The sequence below is a fragment of the Apteryx rowi genome, unplaced genomic scaffold, assembly GCF_003343035.1.
Source record: "Apteryx rowi isolate R43461 unplaced genomic scaffold, aptRow1 scaffold_110, whole genome shotgun sequence".
In the NCBI taxonomy this organism is placed as follows: domain Eukaryota; kingdom Metazoa; phylum Chordata; class Aves; order Apterygiformes; family Apterygidae; genus Apteryx; species Apteryx rowi.
The window spans coordinates 346,671-367,421 of record NW_020447309.1 but is presented as its reverse complement, the minus strand read 5'-3'; the positions used below and the strand labels follow the sequence as shown (position 1 = coordinate 367,421).

The following is a 20,751-nucleotide window of genomic DNA, read 5'->3' as shown; positions in this document are numbered from 1 at the left end:
AAATTTAATAGAACTTCATTCAGGGCTATTCAAGACCAGAACATATTAATGATGATGCAAACATACAGTATCTTTATTTACATGTTTAGCCTCTGGAACTTTCCCACAAAGAGTCCAAGGAGGAGCCGAGTTGTGCAGAAATGAAGTTTCGCTCCTGCCCTTGCAACCTCAGTGCAGCAGGGGAACGCCAGATTCCAGCTTGAGCGCTGCCACAGTTAAATGAACACCAAAGTCCAAGCCCTGGATTTCAAGTTTTGAGTGAACTGATGCATTTTATCTAGAGTAAATTTTACCTGGATCCCTTTCTGGAATCAAAAGCACACTAAGAAGCCCATATGGATATAGTGATTATGTCTAAACACAGTGTTAAATTCAGGATCTACTTGCAGCAACCCTCTGCAAGATAAAAGATGGTGGTTAATACCAATAGATCAGAGAACTGGGAAACAACAAGGGAAAAAACTAGAGATCCTGCATAGAAATAAATGGCATTCTTTTCATTTCTGTCAGAGAAACAACAGTGTCAGTAGTAAGTATTTGGTAAACAGTTTTAGTTAAGTTTAAACAAAAAARTTTCAAGGGTCATAAAAGAAATTAGCTTCCTTATTAGAACTATCACCTTCTATTTCGCTTTTTTAAACAGATGATATAATACCCAAGAGCACTTTGACAACCTAGTTAAACAGACCAATGTACCACTTTGTTTTATGGATTGCCTCTTTTTAACTACTATTTAATCTCCCTCCCTGTCATATACTTCTTTTTGTCTAATTTAACCTAGGGCAGGAAGTGTTCTCATCTTTACAACAAACACAAAACAAATTTAAGGCTCTGGAGAAAGCATTAACGGTCTGTTAATCAAAGCTGTCAGCTACATACAAAAAGAAAGAGTGAAAACGTGACTTCCTAGAGAGTTTTATAAACTTGCATATAACATTTTTACTGCTGTTGTGCGAATTAGTGTTCAGACTGTGCGGACTGTTGAAGATAACTTGGGCTGGGTGATGAGAGGTCAGAATAACAGAGTAGTTTAGAAATAAGTTTTGTTAGGAATAAGTYTGTTACTACTCTAGTTCAAAGCATCAATTACCCTGAAGTATTTTTGCACTTAGCATCATGACAAATGCTTTCTTAAACTATTAGTATTGATGAAAACATGACTAAAAGAGAACTATTCATTAAGATACACCTATATCTTAACCTCAACATCCCATTTTTCACACATGCTGGCCTGAAAAGCTAAGGGAACATAGATTTAGAATGAAAGCACTTCCAGACCACTGAAAAAACTTCGTTATCACTAATTGAACATCATAATGATTAAGTTCTGGGTGGGTGTGAAGCAAGCATTATTGAAATTCCTGTGGCTGTGCCTATGATTTCAAGAGAATAATTTTTTTTTCAACAAATTTTAGACTTCCCTGTACACGAAAGTCAATTGATATCAGGGTTTTTTCAAGTTACATTACTTCCCCCAGCATATTTTAGCATATTCAGCCAGCCCGTGGCTGTGCCATTATTTAGACTGGCAAACAGAAGACGGCCTACAATTCTGGGTTCTCTCTCTGCCCAACGTTTGCTGTGATGCACGTTCTCCACTACTGCAACCACGATCAAAACTGCTTTTCTCTTCTTTGTGCCTGGTGTCCCCTTTCCCTTTTTGGGTTAATAGATGGGCTGCCCTTTTGCTGATCTGTTTTGCAAAGTGCTCCAATTTGTCTTGGCAAAGGAGAATCACTACTTCCATTCTTCCTGCCTATTTTGATTTTCGTCTTTATTTTTTTTCTTCCTTAACTTTTTTGCACTTTTTTGAGATATTGTGCCTACAGTTTTTTGGTTTTTTTTTTTACTGCTAGAGCTTTCATTTGCATTGCTTCCTTTGGGTTTTTGTGTTGCTTCCTTTGTCTGTTTCTGTTATTTCAACTGCTACTCTACTGCCTCAACTTCTCAACTATAAAAACAAAACAAAACAAAACAAAACAAAAAAAAACCCACCACACCTTTCAAAACCAGAAAATAAATGGGCATGTTTGCAGTTCTATGCAAACCACCAGTACGCAAAGGAATGAACCACTGCACTGGACAAGATCAACTAATATGCAACTAACCTCTAACTAATTTATTTTTCCATTCAATACTAGGTCTCTCATCAATGCTAGAAACAGGCAGATTTCTTTTTCTTTCTTAATACAGGAACATTATATTCTCAATATCCAGTTTGGAAGAAAGAAGGGTTGAGAGTAAAGAAGAAAAAGGCATACCACTAAAAGGACAGTTAAGACAGAAGAAAAGAATACCATTTACATACAAAAGAATCAACATGCAAAAGGATCAACAAACAGAAAATGAAGGGAAAAATCCCTTTGTATTACAGAAAAATAAGTTTAGAAATAAAATGGTACTGAATGAATAAAAAACAAATTCCAACAGAGTTAGGATCATGAAATAAAGGAAAATTATAAACAGTACTATAATAAAATGGCAAAAAAGGTTAATAAATAAAAAAGGCACAAAAAGAAAGGAGATATTGAAAAGTACATTATACAGATGAATTAAAATTTGGTTGTCCCTGTGTGCAAATAATTTAGTGGAGACTAAATATATTCATTTCTGGTAATATCTGAAAGTGGAGATATATGCTGCGTGTCACATACAATTCTGTATGACAAAGGGCACCAGCTTGCGATAACCTCAAGTAGCAGTTTTCACTGGTTTGAAATGTAACGGTCCTTTGAACATGCACAAATTCTTGTAACACCAGAATATTTTATGGAACGACCTTTTCGGTCAGGGACATGTCTCAGTGTTTCAGCAAGAAGTGACAACATGCTGAACTTTACTGAACAGCAAGCCTATTGAGAGCTCTACCCCCTTCACAGTGCATACGCATATTTGCGCAAAGTATAGGGAGAGAACAGGCATAAGCAAAAAAATAACAACAAGAGGRAACTCACTGAGTGAAGAAAGACTTTATATACAGCACCAGGGTATAATGCCTTTTGACAGAGAATGATACAAGCTGCTGAAGTGGGAGAAGAAAGTTGAAAGAGATGTAGAAAGATCTATAAACTAAGACAGCGATGCAACAAAATTATCTGAGGATGCAATTTGGTAATTTTTTTTTATTTTTTAAAGCACACCTGGACAGCAATGGGCTCCTCACAGTACCTGTGACACACATGTATCCAGCCATGGGCATCCCAGCTCACAGCCAAGTTTCAAGGCTCCCATTCTAAAACCTTGGTGTATAAGAGCTTGACAAAGGAAAAAAATTTTTTTTAACCTAGGCAAAATAATATATTTTTCTCTAAAACTATTTTTAAAATAACAGGCAAAATACAAGAGGCTCTGTCTGAGGAAAAAATCCAGTATGGAAAATTTAAACATTGAAAGTGTGGTACAGCTATAAGTAACTAAAAATTCACTTATTAGACAGGGTTCAGTTATTTTCAGTGCCTAATAAAGGAAAAGGTTGTTCAACTAGAATTATTGATGATGCTGCCAGATAAAAGCCCAGACTGAGTGAGGTCTCTTCAACTTATACAGACACTCTGAAGAACTTTGTGGATGAACAGGGAGGTAGGTAGTGAGTTTAAGGCACTTCTTGGGGTAGGTAGCCATAAGGCAGAGGTTTTCAGAACTGCAATTTTGAATGGAGATGCATGAAGCACACATAAGTCTTGATTTAGGTGCCTGAGTCCATTTTTTGATCTGATCACCTCATCTCGTCACCTTCAGAACGTCTTTGAAGAGTGTGAGGCAAATAAGGTCTGAGGCTATACAACAAAACCAAAGGAGAAGACATAGCAAAATATTGCTAAGAAAGCAAACACTATCCCTTGAAGGTTCTGAAAAGAACTTTAAAGGCAACTTAAATTCTGGCAGTTACTAACATTTGAGTATTTCAGTCTACAGCAACTGAAGTCTCACAGTAATTTATACACAATCATAAGGATATAAATTCAACATTATATGTAGAGTCAGCTGTAGTCTTAAACTACAGAGCTTTTTGTGTGCTTTCATAATTCAGTAAAACACACGGTTTCAGAGAACTAACTCTGCTTTTTCAGTATTGCAGGAAGAAAGGAGACACCTCGATAGGTTTTGTCAGAATCAACAGATGTGCAACTAAGTGAAGTTAGATCTATTAAGATTTTAATGTAATGCAAAAGTCCCGAGAAAGCTGTTCAAACCAAACATAATGCTGGTGTTATAATACCTTGCATCCACTTGATGGCAGTGTGAATAGGCTAGTTCTACTTATGTAATGTGATTGTGAAGCACGGAAGGGTTTGAATGCTCTTGTAGAAACATGTAACACTGGTTTGGCATCTGAGAGCTGCAAACACTTGTAGCATTGTTAGGCTAGAGCTGAGCTGCACTGGTGTGGAGTAAAAGTCTGTCGAAAAAATGGAAAAAGCATAAATACGGCTAACTAGATTTATATTTAATTAACATTTACAAAATACATTGCCATCTTGCAGTGCTTAAAAAAACAACAAAAAACCAAAACCAAACCAAAACAAACAAAAAACCCCCAAACACTAAATAGCAGAAGACCTAAGCTAAAGGAGAGTCACAACAAACCATTGAAAGGCATTGCTTTGTAATTATACTTGTTCATTTAATTTTATATTCATACCACAACTAAAGTCAGAAAGCAAGCCACTAGAGGGGGTGAAACCCCCTTTTCTGGTGGGAAATGGGTGTCGAGCCTCAGGAACGCGGGAGTGCATGCTTTCACCATTACTTGTTGCCGGGCCGTCAGCCTGAATCTGCCTCCAGCTATTCACTCCCCCAATCCTGCCCTTTTCTGCCTCCACTTCTCCTCCTCTGCAGAAGGAAACTACGGCAAAAAGCTGTCTTAAAAGCACAACAGTTTCGGCATTCCTACGTGTGCTTCACAATGCTATTTTAGAACCAACCCATTCTTGGGGTTTGGTGATAGCAACTGCAAGTGGAAAAGATTAGGCACCAATGTGAAGCTTGGATTAATGCAACGTAAGAATGAGAAGATCAAAACCTAACTGAKCATTAATTCAGTAGGCACAATGCCAGTCTAACAAAGATATGATACCCCCGCAATTAGGCATGGCAACAGACACCCCCTGCTCCATCAGTAACAGAAGCCTTCCAGGAAAAGCAGAACGCAGGATGGCTCAAGAAACTACAAGTGTTCTCCTGGAGAGAAAAGGGAATGCAGAGCACTTCTCTTTAAAATCAACAGTTCTCCTGCCATAACTCTGCTATTGTGATATACACACACTGCTAYGCAACATTTGCGTTATTGTTCCTGATACTCGCTTGCATGGCTTTAATAATCATACTCACGTAAAGTCACACCACCTGATTAACTTTGTGTCAGAATTACAGGAGAGAGACCAGAAAAGCAGATTCTGTTTCAAACAGAATCTCCTCGATATTTTTAGTAGTTACTTAGTTATTTTCAATTTCAATATCACATGCCATTACAAGCATCAACATCTAAATTAATTTTTGTATGTAAGCAAAAATAGATCTTCACATTTGACTTCACATATCTATTCTCATAAAAATCCATAAAACTGACAGCAAAAGCAAAATACAGCCATGCAAATGTAAAACAAACTAGCTTATGATCTTAAATTAGAATCAATCCAAATAATTTCTCATAGTTATTAAAATAAAAAGTCTAAGTGTCTGATGAAAAATAATTGATGTATTTTGATTTAATGTTCAGAATGTACTAATTTAATATTTACAGTGAGGAAGACAATCACTGAATAGTTCCTCAGTGGAATAATAATTTTATTAATTAACATATATTAAATCCTACTTACACACAGAATATATAGGCTTACCATTCTTTTCCACTATTCTCTGAAAACTCAACCTAATTTTTAGAGAACCCGTGAGAAACTCTGATAGCTTGAGGAAAAAAAAAAGTCTTTATTCTTCCAAAAGTAAACATCAGTGCAGCAACTTCAGACCTCTTAAAGACTGAGAGCTGAGCACATGGAATGAGCTCGCGTCTACCATTTCTACAGGCTCTTATGATGGCTTACACCTTTCTGCTTCTCACTGGAACGGCCTCTGCTCCCTGCTCAGAGGGATTTCCCAAAACACAGTTCGGAAAAATAAAATGCTTTCATCTGTATATGAACTGTCTGGGAAGGCAGCAACTATTGAGTTTATCRTGCTGTGGTCAGATTTTGTCAGATGTTCATGAAAGCACTCAAAACCAGAGATCACCTCTCCATTTATAAGGAAAAATACAGTCTGCACATTGTCAGCTTTTCAGAAACTTCAATTAGATACAATTGTTTGTTGCCCTAATTTGTAAGTGAAAAGTTTCTTGCCAACCTGACAGTTTAACACTCCTGCAGGCAGACTTCACCTTTTGCAAGTCATCCTCAAACCTACTCTCTGTCAACTTTTGCTGACTTTCTGAAGTGCAGAATTATTTGATATTAAGAGACTAAAAATCAGAGTTTATCCTTCTTGCGATAGCAGTATTTGTGAGGTCACATTTCAGCTGCTGTGCATGTCTAGCATGGTAGCAACTGTCTTGGCCATCACTGAGAAATGAAACCTCCAGACATTCAGTATTAAGATCTCAAGACTTTACACCTCAAGTTAAGGGACAAGCCTTGAAACCTCTGGCTATAATGGATTAAAAACCTTTGTGATTCAAGCAGTAAAGTGAGTACATTGCTCCTGCTAACAATGTGAACCGTGGTTTCTATTGCGTGTGACAGAAAAGGAAAATTCAGACTGTGTTTATGGTAACGTATCTTGGCAATCGTCCTGCTTTCAAGCCCTCCTCTCCTTAGTGGGAAGAGGTGTCATATTCGCAGCTATTCTGCTCCTTTAGTCAAGCCCAGAGGTCTGTTCCAGCTCAGCCTGCAATGCCCCAGCCCCTCCGTACTGCAGGGCTGTAGGGCACGTCCAGATCCCCCTTGGACACCTGAGTGCATGGCAGACAAATCCTTGGGCATTGCTTCCAGGACCCTTTGCGACTCCATGCTGGTCTGTCCCATGCTCACCATGGGACCCACCACCCAGCCCTATGCACTGCGCCCTGTCCACTACAGCTCCACAGCATTCCCACTAATCTCTTGGGGTAAAAGCATGCCACAACACCCGAGAGCTATTGTCACACCAGAGAGTTATTATCATTGAATTTGCCTTGTAACCATGACACCAGCATTGCAAAATTCTACTAGTCCATTTTTATACAGCAAATTACTTTTTTAAACCAGAAAGAAAAACAAGATTTGTTTGTATTCATTCCATGCTACCACATAGATAGCAAATTGCCAGCAAACTAACACTAAGGTTAAATTCATGTCATGTTTAGTTCAAAGACTGTAGCCTTGATAGTTGCCAGTATAAACATTTTTTGTTTGGCAGAAAAATGTATGGGGATAAATAGTCTAAATAAAAGATTTCCCCACAGACTGAACTGACAATAAAGGTGCTTACTCATAGCTTTCACAAAGCACTGTTAAATTAAATGTTCTTCCTGGTGCCCCTGCCTGTATCATTATGCTGTTCAGAGGAAATATTTGTCTAAGCACAGCTTGCCTGCTCTGTGAAGAGTTACCTGAAGTGTGCAGCATGTGCCCCGTGCTGAAATCTCTGACCACATTCATGATTATGAACATTGTGGCTCAGTTATCTCTGACAGCTCCAACAATGTTCTGACTGAGAAAATCGTCATAATATTGATTGTTTTAACTCTAGCTTAGTGTTTTCAAGCTAGGGGAGAAAGATGAAATCATTATCATTAATTGGTTAAATTACTTCAGCTTTCATAGTTCTAGACAACTTTACTCTGGAATATGTAATCTTGCTGCACAACAATTGTTATCCTTGTTGACTTACTTTCATTGGTGACCTGACATGTTTTATACTTTGTTCTAAGGTCTCTTATTAATAATATGACATTGCCCAACATCCACACCAATTCAGAGAGCTCTGAAATCTTTCATAAGGACAATAACAGTTTTTGCTAAAATTAACCATCAGCAAAGCAGACCAATTACGTTCAATGTCGAACAAAAGAAAAACTTCTTTCATGTTCCAGCAATGCAGTGGCATCAAAATGTAAAAAAGCCCTGAAGTTCTGCCCTGACTTTCAAAAGCAGTTCTAGACATACATGACAATTACTGCTGGAACAACAAAAATGTAGTATGTGCTTTTGCAGTCTAGAACTTAGGAAAAAAAAAAAAAAAAAAAGTGGTTCAAATCCTTCCTTCCCTCCAGATAGGGCAGCTAAAACTGACTGGCAGGTAAGACCAAAGGCACCACCGAGGCAGAAGCTGGGGCACTAGGGAGCAGAAGCCCCCAAAGCAGACAGGTTACAGCGGCGAGCACCATTATTCTAGGTGGGAGCTTTTTGAGGCTGAAGGTTTTGGGGGTAAAATGACTAGCATGATAAAATGAATAGGGAACAACTTTTTACTGTTTTCTAAATGCAATACATGTAGGAATAACACAAAACTGTTGGATGTCAGATGGTGATTCTTCACACAACGTGCAGGAAGTTGTGACAGATAAAAGTCTATCTTAGTTCAAGAAATGCCTGAAAACATTCACGGGTGGAAAATCCTTGGGGAGGCACTAAATACAAAGATACAACCTCTGACCCTGAGCTGGAAGTCACAGGAAACTGGTGGAGCATACGGGAGAAATATTACTCTGGACTCGCCTCATCCCAGGCATTTGCTTTTGGCTGCTGGCAAAGAAAAGTCAGTGGGTTAAATGGATCATCCCTCTGATCTGGTTAATCTTTTCTATGAAAGAAGAACAAGAGTTTTTTCATTTGTGGTCTCAGAGTTAAATGTCCATTTTCCTACATCCAGGGGAAACACATTCCTGTACACACTCCTAGCAGACATTACTGCTACATTGCTGCTTACATATTCCAAATGCTAGGACTGCAGACAACCACAGCTCCAACTACAAAGGCAACATGGAGGTGTACTGAGTTCTGCTGATGTACAGTCAAGAGTTCACCAATGTTAGATCAATTACACTTCTGCAAACCAATCAAGGACAAAAAGGCTGCACAATTTTCACTGAGATGTAAAATATTACACATAAAGCTGGGAACATTAAACAAAAGAGAAATGTTAAGCTGAATTTTTTGTGAAATTTTTTTGCTGTTTTGTATCCAGGTCTGTCTAGATTACAGCTTCTGTGCATGAAAGAAAGCATTCAACAAGACTTCAAAACCTCAGGCTGAGCTTAAAAAGCAGGGAAAATAACTTCCTTTTTATAAAGTAAGAATACCTAAAATGGAAATTCTGATAAACAGTAAGTATGGAACCACCTAATGCCATTTTTAGAGTTATGTTTCAGAACAGAGTCACACTATAAGTAAATTGCCCAAAGGCATACCATAAATCAGTGCTAGAATGATGGAATATTGTTTTAATTACAGCTTCTTACAAAGCCTGTAATAACATGTTGAAGGTCAGAGGTTGACTTAATTGTTTAGCAAAATGATGTGCTAAGCAGTTTTCAATATCTCATCGTGTAATCTATAGCTACAGACAGGCTCAGCATCACTATTCCAGTGGGAAATACTTTTGATGGCAGAAACTGCTGTAAGAACATTTCATTATGCTACAGGAAAGATAAGTAATTCACAGGAGATGTGAAATGCTATTTTCTAAAAGTATATYAGGCCTTGAAGTTATTATGAAAAATTGCTATGGGGAACTGAACAGACTGACAGAAGTTCAGAAAAATACTTCACTAGGGACAAAGTCCTCCCATGCAGCCCATAGGGCACATCTCAAGTAATTGTCAGAACTGAAGGCTTTCTCAGCTGCGGACCAGAAAGGTTCCCTTTTAGAGGCTTCCATAACTAGGCCCCAACATAGGTTTCGCTTGAAGCAAACAACACTTTCCTAATACAAGTGGCCTGACCAAAATAATTTAGTTGGTTTAAGGCGGCTTTGTTGGCCAAAAGGAAGACAATTAGAAGTAAAAGAATTTTATTCCTTAGGTAATGTAATAAGAATTTTTTTTTTTGTGGCGTTTAATCCATCATTATCTTGTGTTTATAGGCATTTTGGAAGACTGAAGGCCTCATCTGTAGTCAAGTTCTTCCACTGCTGAGCTACCAACATCTGTCTGTACATACCATCTGCCTTTCACCTTGTGTCAGTGCCATCTCTTAACCAGAGAGGCTTGTTTAGGCACACAAACTGATCATAGTAAGCTGCTATATAGCTGAGCATAGTAAGCAGAATAAAAATCACTACATGGAAGGGATTATTATTTCAGAACAAAGCCCACCCATGAATCCTCTCCAGAATAACAGCTTTTCTGGTCAAATCCATATATAGACAGGACTTACATGACACAAATACACATCATAGCCCTCATGCTATTTTGCGACAGGCTTCCTTTCTGCTGACAGATGAGCCAAACAAAACAAAACTCTTATACTGTTGAGCCCTTGTGTTACTGCTGTTTTACTATTTAAAGCATTTTATAAATAAAAAYTCTATTAATATCCAAAAATGATAAAAATAATCGTTTCATAAAAAGAAAAATTAAGAAAACAACATCACAGTTCCTAGTCATTGAAGTGTCTAAAGATTGCTATCCAGATACTACTCCAGAATTCCTGGCTTTTCGTCTTTTTGTTGAAAACTTTATACTATTCTGCTGTTCATTTGAAGAGTGACTGCACAAAGATAAGGCAATAGAGTTTATGATTACTGTACTTCACTTTCGGTACTGATAACATTTTGTTTGAACTACTATTATGTTACCAGTCTTTCTGTGAAGACTGTTCAAGCGTATGGCCAGTAGAGATCTGGACTCCTTTCACTAGATCTGCACAATCCCCTGTGAATACCAGAGAACATGGAACCGAGCACAAACTCCAGAGCTATTTTAATGCTTCAGAACTTGCAGGAAGACCCAAAAGTCTCTTAGTATGATCGAGACCTAAGGTGCAGCTGAATGCTTCCTAATTAAAGAAGTATAAGGTCTCTCTCATGCATTGCTTATCCTCATAACTCCTCTGGAGTTTTGTCAAACAAGGGCATAATTAATAAAAATTAATGCAAGTGTAATTTTGATAAAATGACCAAAACTGAATTAAGACTGAAGGAAAGCAGTAATCTGTTTGTATTCCCAAATGTTGTAGAGGACACAAATATTTAATGCTGTCGCATTCTAGACTGATTTCCTGTGTTTAGCGCTCTATAATGCTGCATAACATGTATAACAACAGCTAGGCTGTTCCCACAAACTGCCAAACATAACGGTAAAAAGTCTTAATATCATCAGAAGGTATAAACACTATCTATTACCATCAGCCCATAGAAGATTCAGGGCCTTTTACGTCTGTGTGTTGTAACAGATTTTAAACAAAAGCTTGACATCTGAAGTCCTCACAGGGTTGTGGAAAAGGCCTTCTTAACCAGTACAATGCCATCTAAATGATTTCCTAATCACCTTGAAACAGTTGATCCAAAACAGACCTGAATTTCCTTACTCAGTGGAATGTTAACTCTAAAACATAGTACCAACAGTTAAATATCAACATTAGCAGCTCTTTTACCGTTTTTTTTTTTTTTTAAAGAGAAAGATCTTGCTAACATGTCTACTGGATGGGTTTAACATCACCTGCATATGGCTTTTGGCACAAAAAGGCAGCTCCTGTACTGTGCTTAGATTCCACACAGTTCTTACAGAGCTGAATAGGGATGGGGCCCACTGCGGGAAGAAAGGCATATGGAGTTTCCCAGTGTGCTAACTAGCTTGTTTCGACAACAAGCATGCAAGAAGCGTTAAGAAATTTTCATTCTGTTTTATGGCTCTTTGTATGACTCTATTTCCACGACTAGCTGCTATTTCTAAACCTGATCACCCTTTTCAAGTTCAGAGGCAACTTTAGACTCTTGGCAGCTGACAAAATATTATCTAGGAAAAAAAACTATATATAACTTGAGGGAAATCCCAATCTTGTTTTCTGTTAGAAATTTTTCAGCATAACAATCTCTCCAATTTTCTGAGTGTTCATGAAATGTAATAAGCAGTCATCATCTTTTACGTCTAGTGAATCAAGAAGTCTCACAGATTTGTTTATCAACAGCATAGTCTTCCACGGAAACTGTGGTCAGCCTACTAGAGCCCATTTACATCCAGTGGAAGAAAACGGAAGTTGAAATTGATCCTGAATTGATTTCATTTTAGTGCTCTGACTCGAATGAATTTAAGCTTCATAAAGAAAACTTGAGGTCTGAATTTAATGAAATACTCCTATACTAGAAATGGACAGAGGTTCTAGGGGCTCAGCCAAAGACCAATGAAGTCAGAGGTTCTTCCATTTAGTTTATTGAGCTTTGAGTCAGGCTCTGAAACAAATACTACAAATGTTTGCAAAATCACAATCTAGATTTACAGAAAAGAGCTTCTATTTGTTCAGTTCTCTCTGTATTAATTATTTAGGAAGATACAAGCATAGGAAACACAGGAAGAGCCACCAGATTCAGATTTCTGCCAGCAGTCACATAGTAGATACTTATCCCTGAAGAATCTATCCAGATAGCCTTCCCCATTCTCACCACAGCATAAAACAAGAACAAAAATCCAGTCTCCACAAAAAAAAAAACAAAACAAAAAACCCCCCAGCTTTACTGAGCTGTTCAGTAAGAAAAAATTTCTGATGCCAAAACCGATAGTCTGTGTATTTGCTTTATGGTAGCATCAAAAGGCCTCAAATCAAGGATCTAGTGTGCTACATACCATAAACACACACAGCAAAACAGACCCTGCATCTAGAAGATATATATTTATGTTTGTGGACAAAAATAAGTATTTCACTAAAACATCAACAATGTAAAACACTTTAGACATAAGTTTCCGTTCCTTAGGGATGAAGATGCCAGATTCACATATTAACTGCCAGTCTCAAAACAAAGGTATTGATACAGGTAGATATATTTTGTTAAGTTTTGACCCCATTTATAGAGTTCTAAAATTAAAAAGAAATCCTGGCACTCACCTTAACTTGAAATCATGACTGAATGCATGCAAGATTGGGCACAGTCCACTCAAATATTTGTCAGTGCAGCCATTTGGTGCTGTTGGTTGCAAACCAGTGGTGTGAAGCTGCCTTGATATAGCCAGTTTCTAGTGACAAATAGTTTTAAATTCCCCCAGCAAGAGAATTCAGTTACTGTGGTTTATTTTCATTTAAATTTGTGTGGAAGGGACTTTTCAAGAACTGTGCCTAATAGACCATTAGAGTTTTCCCAGATAGTTGCAGTGCTTCAGCACCCTCATCCTTCAAATGTCTTTCTTRTTTTCTGCCTTCCTTCAGCAAATTTGTCTCTTACATTGAGACGCAAGTGACATACAGTGCAGGCAATACCTCCTTTGGGGATTATGACAATTTTAAATAATATACTTTGGAGTCTCATTGCCATGAAGATTTATCAGAGAACCAAAGTAGATGTTAGTAGGAACATTCAAGGCCAAGATCATCATGTACTGCAGTATGTGAAACATGCAAAAAATTCTTTAACTAAGTTGTTTCTTATGCACCTTTCTAGTGCACCCATCAAATTCATTTTCAGATGCATGTTTGTCACATTCATGGAGCTGAGTTCATCCTTTTCACAACACTAAGAGATGGTAGCCTGTTCTGGATCACTCCCTTTCCTGACAGTTTTATTTACGGTTGATTACTTCCGTAAGCTAAAGAAACAATCCTAATTGACTTAGAAATTATTACCTCTCAGTGTGACTCTAAGAAGCCCATCATGCAAAAATTTATAGTAGACAAATTAGCAGGTATAGCAAGATCTCTGCAAATCATTTTCCCTATAGCAGCCCCTGGTATAGAACATATTTAGGCCTTGGCTAATACAGGCCAAGAAGAGCATATTAAATTAGTCAATTTAGAATCACTGGGCTGCTAATAGGAATGTAAGCAATAGAAATGTTGAAGCATGAAAGAACCATATCTTCAAGCCCCCACAAACCACAAAGTTCATTAGCTTAGTCTTGGAATCTGGATATATAGTTCTTAATAAAACTATCCACAGAACACAGATAACCAAATCATGCCCTTCTTTCCCCCATGAGGAATCCCACTGCATTCAAACTACTGCTTTTCAGTAAATCAAGTAGGATTTAGTTCAAACTAACTGCCCTGTGTAATTTTCCTGCAGCTGATTTACATCTTTCAGGCTAGGAGGATGCCAAAGCTAGAGAGAACCAGGTCTGCAGTTTAAATGACTGTGGAGCTGCTGCTGTCCCATAAACCTCTCCGATGGGAGACTGGATTTTTGGCAGCACATCTCAGAAGACTCTGGAAGGGCATGCAGTAATCTAAGCCACAGACAGTCAAGCTCTTGTTAGGCTGTTTCTCACCAGTCATGAAGCAAGTATGACTAACAGGAAAACACCACAAACAAATAAATCTTCAGGACAGCACTGGGAACACAAGCAGCATGTACAGTTGTTTTCGAAGGGTTTGGTTAATCTTCCTAGGCTATGCCTTCTCAGGTGAACTGGTGTCCTCATTTGCAAAATACATATAAAAGTGTATGACCAGCCTATTTTTCTGAAAAGTTATCAATTATTCAACGTAATGTAATAAAGTGATGGCTGCCTTTAAAGCTATACTAAAGCAATAAAGCATTCTACTATTGTTTGTATCAAGTTAGAAAACTCTGAAATCAGTCAGTTTAACAGAGCAACATCATGAGGCAAAACAAATTGGGAGACAGAGCACTTTCTCTCATGCCGCTGCCTTGCGGGTCTAGTTTTGTCCTTAAACAGTGAAAAGGCTGAAGTGTCCTTTATACTAAAAGGAGAAAAGAAATTTATTTGGCAGTGGGAATCAATATTACATACAGAAAATTCACTTATGTTCATTATTAGTGCTGCGTTATCATCACAGTGGCCACAGATTTAAAGGAAAAAAAAACAAAACTGAATGTTTGCAATGAAAAATATGAAAAGTATGAAAACTTTGAAGTCTAATACTCCTACACTTTACATACAGCAAAATATAAACTTGGTTACAGCTTGGGAGCATTAAAAACTCCTCAAATCTTAAATATTTTATTTGCTATTAAAAACTTCCTGAAGATAACTAAAAAAAAGATACATAAAAACAATGCTAGCATCTACTTAATTCTAATTGAAAACATAATTCTTCGTTTCCTATTGACTCAAAACACTAGTGCCCCCAAGTGACATTTCATTATACAATATAGTTTTCTGGTTTTGTAAAAAACCAAACAGATTATTTTAATTGCTTTGCACAATGCTGAGAGAGAGCGGAAAGACACTTGTAAGCAAAAGCCAAACTTAAATGACACTGAGATTTGTTTGAGAGGGTTTGGGGGGAGGAAGAGGAGGAGTAGTTTATATTTGCATTTTCTAACTGTTCTGAAACTGCAAATTGTCAGAAATTGTAACATCAGCATAAGGCAGAATTTACTTCATTTGCTAGCTACTCAGCCTTTTCTACACAAACCACCTCAACACTCAGGTAGGTCTTTGCTTCTTCTGGAAAGGACTTCCCAGTTTTCTTTTCCAGTTTGTTAATCTGCAATACATTCTCCTGAAATTGTGTCCCCTCTCTGGCTTCCCAAAGATATGTCATGCTTTCTAGGTTATCAGTGAGTGAAGAAGCTTAAAAGCACAGATTTGAAGAGAATAGCACAGAGACTGCCAGGCCTCATTAAATCTAACATCTTATACAGCACAATATTGGTTACATTCTCATTTTTCCATAAAATGTACATGAGAAAAAAAMCCCTCTAATATGTTCTTAAAGAGTTCTAATATACTGGTTTATGATTATAAAAGTATTTTAAATGACTAATAAAAATAACATAAAATGACAGTTAAGATTTGGGCAACTTGTTCTGATTTTATATAATGCTTAGTAGCCACTAAATGGAAGCAAATGCCACAACCTCAGTACTGGCATCAAATGTTTAGATACCATGTTCATGAAATACATAAGTCACATGCAAGCACTTGCTTTGCTAGTTGAATGTATGATAATCAGATGTAGTGTTAAAGATCAAATGCTGTATCCAAGATTAAGGCCATATTTTAAACACAAAATTCCCTTTACGCAGACACATTGCATACTCAGAAAAAGAAATGTAGAAGAAAGCCTATTTAGAAAAGGTCTCATTCTTTTTCAATTTACATTTGGCATTTGCAGTTGGTGTCATAGCATATACTATTAGATTTGTAATGTATGTTTAATATATTAATACAGAGCATTTAAGATTTTCAAAAAACAAAAGTAATTCAGTAGCGAACTCATGGTTACATAACTTGAGATAACTTAAAAAGAAAATTTTCAAGTTGTTCATGTTCAAGTTTCAATTTTGGGTCTTTTCTGAAGTCTGAATTGGTAGCACCTGAAAATTGTGAGTTACTTTCTAAAATTTTTTATTTAATTAAAACTAAATCACTGTGCATCATCAGTTAGTCAGACTCAAAAATTAATTATTTTCAAAGAAAAATATCAAGTTTTTATATGCTCTCACATGAGAGAGAATTATCTTTAACGTGGTGCTAGAATACCTGATACTGCTGACAGAGACAGGACTGTGACTTTCTTCGTTATTCCAAGATACAGTAAAGAAAGCATCTAACCAAAAGGGTATGTCAGATATACATACACATTGCAATTAATATTGCTCTTGTAATTAATTCTCCAGTTTATAAAATTACTAGTAGTGTTGGTGCGAAGAGCAACCACAGCTAGTTGACATTTATTAGAAAATTTTAAAGCTCAAACAGTACCACAGAATAATTAGGGAGCTATGAGCTGTCTTGTATTGTTAGTCTTGCATACCATAGACGTTCTTACTGTTAACCTAATTTATCCTTCACTCCTTTTATTTGTTGAATGCACTTTAAATAACATTGTAGTCCAAATCTAAGTCTAATCTTTCAAACTGGATCCAAACAGCTGTGACTTAATGAGAATCAGAAGCTTAAGGTTTAACAAGAGAGTTAACAGTCAGCGCAAGCGCTGATCAGAATATACCACTGAAACAGATTTAGGAAAAAGCACCAAAAGCAAACAGTGTTACGTGGCAAGCAAGCTAGCTCTTCATTTATAAGTAGGTGTTGGTAAGAATAACTCCTGGAAGATCTCCACTTGATGGTAAGGATGTACCATATCAAATATAAAGAAATGTCTGTTCGTAGCTGTTTCTATTGAAGATATCTGATAGCTAACATGAGGTGTAAAAACAATCATTATTCTGCTTTCCTCTCTCAACTTTAATGTGTACCTGCTTATTAGTATTTCATCTGGCAAGCATTTTCCCACCTGGACTGATGAAAAAGATTCCATCACATAATGAAATTTCAAAAAGGCAATCAATTTTGAATTACTCCCACTGCACAGCAAACCAGAGAGTATGATGCTATTAACAGACATTATTCATTTTAAGATTCATATTATTACTCACACCAATCAAACAAATTTTTCCAATGACTATTTAATACCTATGCACTATGCTCTAAATTCACTGTTCCATATATATAACAAGTAAAAATAATCATGTAATATCAACTTCAGAAAGGACTCATTGTTTCTATGCAAGACAAGTTTAATTTAGGCAATATCTCACAGCCTTTATAAACTGCTGTTAGTTTAATTTTTTTAAGGCATTTCATTCATATCATACTATCTTGATTCTGAAAATTAACTATTTAGATGAACCAATGAGGCAGGAATTTCCCTTTCTGACAGACATTACTTAACACCTCTTTTTGTCATAGTATAGAAATCTCAGCATACATGTAAAAGAAAGCCACTGTTGGTGGCTCTCTATCAAATATTAACTGCTTTTGAGTCAACATAAGCAGCCCTTAGTGGCAAAGCCTGCCTCTAACTACATTTCTGCACAAATGAGATTCAATACTGTTTTAATAGGCATAGAGAAGTAATTTTTCCCATTATGTGCTTGATGGAAACTCCATTTCTCTCTCCTACAGGCTGGGCAGAGTGAGTTGCTTTTCTATTTCTCTACAGTTTGCTACCCTTTATCCTTCTTTTTGTCCCAGTTATCTTTTGGCTTCATTCACATTTTCCCTATATGCTCAACTATATGCATCTGCCTTCAACAGCACCATTTTCCCACTTTTCTCTGCAACCTTCCTTTCATTCAAGTTCCTTCCTTTCTGCTCCCTCTATTCTCCTGCCCTTTGAGCTCCTTTTATTCTCCAAACTCCACTTCACACACTCAGTTTCCCCCTCCTGCCCTCTTTGTTTTGCATAGGTACCTTGTAGTGTCCTATATTTTATGATAACATAAGGGGGTATTACCTGCTCTAAAATAAACTAAAGTTTCTTCTGAATATGCTACAGGCATTTATCACATTGAGAACATTAGGAGAAGGTGACAGTTTTTAAGTTAGCAAGCTTGGGAGTTTCTCTGTGATAGTTTTCCCTGTGAATTTATTCTTATTAAATAAATTTTCAAAAACAAAGTGAAAAAATCAGCAAATTTGCTATCACCACAAAATATTTCTTTCACAAACAAAACATTGTATTTGTTCTACTGCGATTCTTCTCCAAATGTTTTGTTGACAGAGTATCTATATTAAAAAAAAAAAGAAGAAGAAGAAGAAGAAGAAGAAGCTATTGCTTCAGCAGGAAAGAAATATTAATTTCTTGACAAATTTTACCTAAGGTCAATTCTGAACTCTTCCTATTAAAATGTACTGCATGAAAAGAGTCTATATAAGATTTAGAGAGCATTAAACTGAAATTTCAGATGCAAGATCTCCCACATTTACAGAACAATAGATGTATGTTTTATGATGTATTTTAAAGAGTGTTCAGCGTAACCCAAGAGCTGCCCCACACACTTTAATAATAACAGACTCCCAAGTGCATCTGATCTTTATAGAATAGGTATGGGCTGACACAAAGTCATCTGAACTGGTAGTAACAACTTCTACTGACTTCATTAGATTTTGGATCACGTTCTTCTCTAACATCTATTTTATCTCTGACAAATACGTTCTTTGCTATGATGGTTGATCTCCTCTTAGTATCTTTTATTTCTTCATTATTTACTGAGGTTACTTAACTTAAAATGGAAAGTGTTCAAGGTATAATTCTGATGATTCTAAAGTCTTTCCTTTGTTTCTTAAAGCAATCTAACATCTTTCTATGAGACATTTTCTTCGAGCTACCCCACAATAATACCAGTTTATTTTTTCCCCTGAGCCCTTAAATTTAGTTTGTAGCTTATAAGTTTATTAGAGAGTGTATTAAGTGTCTTAGAAACTCTAGCTTCTGCACTACAAGACACGGTCTCTAAAACCTTAATCTCTATAAAAGAGACTATGTAGTAAGGGGCTAATACAAAACCCAGGAATTTACAACACCAGTAACAGACTCCAGGTCATGTAGGGAAGGGGAAAGTTGGAAAGTCTGACAATTATTTAAGAGAAGAGGGCTGCAGAAGTGATTTTCAGTGCCAGATCTCGCTTAATCTGAGGTTAACGATGCCTCTTAAGAGTGACTCTGCTAATATGGAAGCAGACAGTATTTTTAACAGGAGATGAAGAACAATAATAGTAGACCATTAGCCTCAATCTCATGAAACAAGAATCAGCTTTCCTGCTTTGGAGCTGCAATAATATCTTCATAAGATGTTAGTTCTAGTGACTTTTTTTTTAAGTTGAAAAAATATGAAAAAACAGATCAGTAGCAGATTTAAGTAAAGATGGACAACTTGGAACGATAAAACAAGATACTAACTGGACATGCAGAATTAAGTACTCAACTTTCCCCTCCTCTCCAACAGGCACACAAAGATAGAATAGGTATTGTAAGCCACTACAATGCTGAGATGTTATCATCCCTAAGAAGTTAACTAATTCACTAATAACCTGATTACAAAAATCTGTAAAATGATTTATTCCTTAATAGTCTATTCATAACATTTGAGTGAGTATCTCTAAAACAGTCTCCCAAGCTACAAGAGAAACAAAAAACATACAAAGATAAAGGTAGTCTTACTTTCTCATCATCATCAGAAAAAGGGGCACCTCCAGGAGTCTTATTTATTGCTTGGGCAACACCAATAATCTCTCCATCGCTGTTTCTTATGGGCATGCACAACAGCGACTTCGTCTTGTAACCCGTCAGTTTGTCAATCTCATCGTTAAAGCGACGATCCTTCAAAAGAAAATAAGGAAGTGTTAACGTGCATATCATACATCTGAGTTTTCTTCAGGCAGTGTAAGTTCTTTCTTTTCTCAATGTCTTGAACAGTATTTTCAGCAGTATTATGTTGTTACTTCTCTGTTATTACCCTATTCCCTGCTATCTGCTTTTCTGAGTTAAGATACTAAAAGAAACCTTTCTTTCTCAGAGGATCGCTCCAAGGCTTAGTAAGCACAAGTATGTAACGGTAAGGTCCCACATGTCCTCCTCAATTAGGGCAACGACCTACCTAAAGGATCACTACCAAAGCAGTCAGCAGGAGGACACGGAAACGAAGACGAAAGGAATGTGTGAGGAACATAAATATAAAAAGGGAGGAGAAGAGGGGCTTACACCAGAGACGTGCAGAGGAGCAGCACTGAGCGCAGCCCTGCATTGAGGACCTATGCTCCCGCCTTGCCGAGAAGGCGGTGAGGATCACGTTTATGTCTTCCCCTCCTCTACCCGCCTCCCTTTTCCATCCTGGAGCATGGGCAAACGAGGATTATCTCTCGCCCCTCCCCAG

At 37.1% G+C, this 20,751-nt stretch overlaps 1 protein-coding gene across 1 annotated transcript in view; it reads right to left on the bottom strand.

Moving 5' to 3' along the window:
* The window catches only part of PDE11A (phosphodiesterase 11A), a 124,944-nt gene extending 104,743 nt beyond the window's left edge, over positions 1 to 20,201 (bottom strand). The window contains exon 1 of the mRNA XM_026075391.1: positions 20,040 to 20,201. Within this exon, the coding sequence (XP_025931176.1) occupies positions 20,040 to 20,135 (96 nt within the window). The 5' untranslated portion in view covers positions 20,136 to 20,201. The remainder of the gene's footprint in view (positions 1 to 20,039) is intronic.
* Between the last annotated feature and the right edge of the window lie 550 nt (positions 20,202 to 20,751).